At 31.8% G+C, this 4,427-nt stretch overlaps 1 protein-coding gene across 1 annotated transcript in view; it reads right to left on the minus strand.

The window, feature by feature from the left end:
* The window catches only part of FASTKD1 (FAST kinase domains 1), a 54,053-nt gene that overhangs the window by 29,659 nt on the left and 19,967 nt on the right, over positions 1–4,427 (minus strand). Inside the window, exons 3-8 of the mRNA XM_019633300.1 lie at positions 3,707–3,817; positions 2,645–2,776; positions 2,125–2,134; positions 1,086–1,507; positions 975–1,033; positions 623–642 (exon numbers count right to left, since the gene is read on the minus strand). Of these exons, the coding sequence (XP_019488845.1) occupies positions 623–642; positions 975–1,033; positions 1,086–1,507; positions 2,125–2,134; positions 2,645–2,776; positions 3,707–3,817 (754 nt within the window). The remainder of the gene's footprint in view (positions 1–622; positions 643–974; positions 1,034–1,085; positions 1,508–2,124; positions 2,135–2,644; positions 2,777–3,706; positions 3,818–4,427) is intronic.

Below are 4,427 nucleotides of genomic sequence, written 5' to 3' on the forward strand. Positions count from 1 at the left end.
GTATTTACATTATTTCAATTACATATTTCTATCCTCCCAATTGAAATATAAAATCCTTAAAGGCTGAGACCAGTTAAGTTAAACTTTTATACTCCTTTAGCATATGAGATTTAAACAGTATTTAGTGAGGAAAAAAAGAGAAAGATTCCAATAAAAGTTTTTAAAATCATCATCTTGTTCCCATCTTGATACAGTCTCTTAAAATGTACCCTTAAACTTCTTTATATATAATTCGAAGTACTCTTAAATAAACCCTCCATGAAGTTTTGGCTAAGAATAATGATGTAAAATACCTGAATTATGCAACTCCTGAACCCCTTGACGAATCCACTAATAGTACATATCATTTTGCTCCTATCAATAGTCATGTATTTAGTATTTGCTCATCTTTATATCCCAAATATTTCTCTTTACATCAATATCTGGCAATACTAAAAATTCTTAAAGGATAGGAGACAGATCAAATTCATTGAAACCTGACATGAGAACTTATGCCCATGTGCGTAATAAATGCTTTTGGTGATGAATGTGAAGACAACAAAGCAAAAAATGGTCCACTGTGAGCTACTACTATAATTCTGAATAGTCCACACCCTATACTGGGGGTGGGGAAGTCTTATACCTTAAAGCCAGTCACATGGCCTACAAAAGAAGAAAAACACTTAAATGGTGTTTTCCCTCATCCATTCCTGTGCTGGCCACTACCAGAGGATTACTGGCCCCGTTTCAGAATATAGTAGACTGTACAAACTACATTGCAGAGTCTGAGGTGTAAATTAGAATAATCAGAGAAAGAATCAAGGAGCAGAGCATATGAGATTACTCTTTTTTTTTTTAAGCTGAGCCATCCTGCCACCTATTGGCAGCTCAGTGACAGCTCAGCTCGGGCTGGGAATCAAACCGGCAACCCGTTCTCAGAGCTTACATTCTTGAGCGAGCTCCTGAGCGACTCAGCCAGCCGCATATGAGATTACTTTCCATTCCATGGTTGAATGGGCTGATTTTTATGCCTTCCAGAACTGCAAGATCCAAGCTTAAAGAATCCATATATTCTCAACAAGTAAATAATTTTTAGCTGAACTTACTGTTTCTTTTCTTCAGGTCCTGCCATGGGTCCCAATGCTACAAACAATTTCACAAAGCTAGCAGGGTGATCAAATAGAGGAATCATTTCAGTTAGCCTCTTTTTAGCCATTAAAACAAATTCAAAACTATGAAACTGTAGAAAGTAGTACAGACTAAGTATTTTACTGATGGACTCCAAATCAAGGTGGTTCGCATGGCTTAAGAACACTTTATTACACCTTTCTAATAGCGGGTAATAACAATATTTAATATTTCTAAGAAATTGTACTATTCTTCTTGCAATGTTGACCTGGGAGGAATCTATGGTGTCAAAAAGAAGTTCTGCTTTTTTCACTAATTGTTCTTGAAAACGTTGTGATATTAAAGAAGATATGCTGACCATCAAAACGGACAAGGACCTGAAAAAGGAAAAAAGATGTAAAGATTTTTATGTTATTTAAAAATAATGAACAATTCTAAGACTAAAAGAATAGATATGAAAAGGAATCAGTAAAAATATTATGGGGTTTATACCACGAAATTTTTCTTTCAAATACTAGTAGGATGTGGCTCAGATCTCCCAGTAACTGAATCCCTTTAGACAAAAAACATTGAAATAATGTTTTTTATTGAGTGTGTACAATATCTCATTCTATAGATAACTGCTTTGAAGGAAAATATTTTAGTGAAATTTACTCAGAAATCACTAGACCAACAGCCCATGAATGCAATATTAAAAGTCTCATATTTTTGGAAGTAGACTTTGCTTTGTTACTCCTTTCTCTGTATATCTGTAATTTACTAATAAAAATCTTGGCAAAATATTTCTCACTAATGAATAATTTCATATTTTTTAATGTTTCATGCTAGAATATTAATATACAACAGACAATACTGAACATGAAGTAACATTTAATATTTCTACACTCAGTAAACACTTTTTAAGGAACATAAATCATTCTTCTGGGAACTATGGAAGACACCAAAATTATAAAGGTGAGGTCCCTGCTTTCAAAAGGCAGTTCTTACATAATACAAAAATCAGAAAAACACAAATACAAGAATGCACCTATAATGAATAAAGAATGCAAATGGAAAAGACATAACAAATACTTGGGAATAATAATTAGAAACAATCTATCAAAAAGACATAAAAATGTAAATCTCAGCTTACCTCAACCATTAGAATAGTGAGACTATTTCTTTAATATTTTCAATAAAATAAATATATTTTTAAAGACCCAGTTGTAAAATTCTTTGGCTTCTCTAATCNCTGTGTTTTTCCAGGACCTATCAGCTCCAAGTCAAGTAGTTGTTTCAATCTAGTTGTGAAGGGCACAGCTCAGTGGCTCATGTGGGGATCGAACTGCCAACCTTGGTGTTATGAGCACTGTGCTCTAACCAACTGAGCTAACCGGCTGCCCCAGATAAATGTCTTAACATTTTTAATAATAAGCTGTCCAATTCTTCATCCAAAAGTTCCAACAACTCTATACAAAATTATATAAAACTAGATTATAAATTGAAAGATTAGATTATAAAATGAACAACTAAATAAACTTTTCTACTTTAATCTTACCTAAGCAATAATTCTCTGAGTTTCACAAAAAGCGCTTTACTTCGGAAATGTAGAAAAATCAATGCTTGCGTTATCTTCAATAACTCAACTGGTTTATAGTTATCCAAATGCTTATGCAGAATTGAAGCAATTCTAAAAAGAATGATATAACATATATTATCAGTTCATTCATTTATTTATTAAACATTCACTGAGGAGCTCTTTCATGCCAGACAAGCTCTGTGCTGGAGAAACAGCAATGAGATAAGGTTTTCTGTTCTTGAAAAACTGCCTCAAGATGGCGATAGAAGTGTAACAATTAAAATAGAATGAGGTAAAAGCTATCAACAAAGTGTGAATGAAATAATACTTAATTATCAACAGTAAAAAGAGAGAAAGCATACAGTTTTACTTTCTAAATAAAAAAAAAATCTCACAGAACAGCCATCAAATTCCACATCCTCGCCCCAAGAAAATCTTTACTAAGAATTACTAACAATTAGAAAAAATGACTTAATTTTCTTCCTTAAATCCACTGGCCCCCAAATAGGAATGCTTAAAGGCAATGGACAATGCTAAGAGGCAGTAAATTGGAAGAAAGTGGGTAGAAGAAATATTTTTTAAAAGGTATACTAGATAAAAAATCATGTACATATGTATAATCTGTACCATGTACTTTCTTCCTTCTTAAATCTCAAATTAACAAAAAAGTCAATACATGGTAGTACGATTTCAAGGTAACAACTGTGGTGTGAAACGATTCAAGTTCACAAAGATGTTAACTATTTTGCAGAAAATGTCCTTTTAAAAAGTAGGGTCCTGCTCTGTAATCTCCACTTTCCTAGATTATGATGCTCTGCTTGAGAATAACAGTAGCAAATGAAATTAAAAACGCTATAAACCATTTTAGAATCTCTATTTTAAAAAACTATTTAGGAAATAAACAATACCTTAAGTGTTCATTCCTTATTTCTTCAAAACCAACAGCTATATTATAGAAAAAAAATCGTAATTTTTCCTCAAAAACATAGCTACTTATTAATAACAACTACACTTAACACCATGAATTTCAGGAAGGACTACTTTTTAATCAAACGTGAATTTCTGCATTCCATAGCTTCCATTGCTCCCATCACCGCCAGGGCTTGCTGGCTGGTCAGCTCCTCTGACATCAATAATATAGTTGATTCAAGTCTAGAAGCAAAGAAAAATATTTTTATATTGAAAAATTGATCATTAACTTATAAAAAAAGTTGTTTAAATAACAGTTCTTAGGTGACAAAGAGGAAAGAAATAATATGAACAAAAACTTAACTCAAATATATCATCTCAATTTCCTCTCTACATAATTGGGGAATAATATAAAATATTATCAACTAATAATATAGTGTTTTTCAAAGCAATTAAGGTCTCAGTAAATCTAATCTTAAACTGCCTCTTAAAAATATAGACAAAAGGTTTTGGTTTTAATTCATTTTTCAAATAAGATAACAATCGTTATAAAATACAATGATTCAGTGAAGTTATTCAGTACTAAAGAGCTAAAAGAATTAACAACTGACATTCTAACAATATCCCAATTTTTTTAATTGAGTAAGATTTTATCAGGAAATCATATACCTGCATATTAAATAGATATCTTATATACTAAGTATCTGCTGTAGCACTATAAACTGAAAATTTACAAATATAGTCCATTTTGAAACCATCCATAGTACAGTAATAAAAGTATCAAAACATAAGTGTCTTGCAGAATAATTGAGGAGACAAGCCCAAAACAAGAAATCTGATGATAGCAGGATAA

Source organism: Hipposideros armiger, unplaced genomic scaffold, assembly GCF_001890085.2.
Source record: "Hipposideros armiger isolate ML-2016 unplaced genomic scaffold, ASM189008v1 scaffold_1283, whole genome shotgun sequence".
NCBI lineage: Eukaryota > Metazoa > Chordata > Mammalia > Chiroptera > Hipposideridae > Hipposideros > Hipposideros armiger.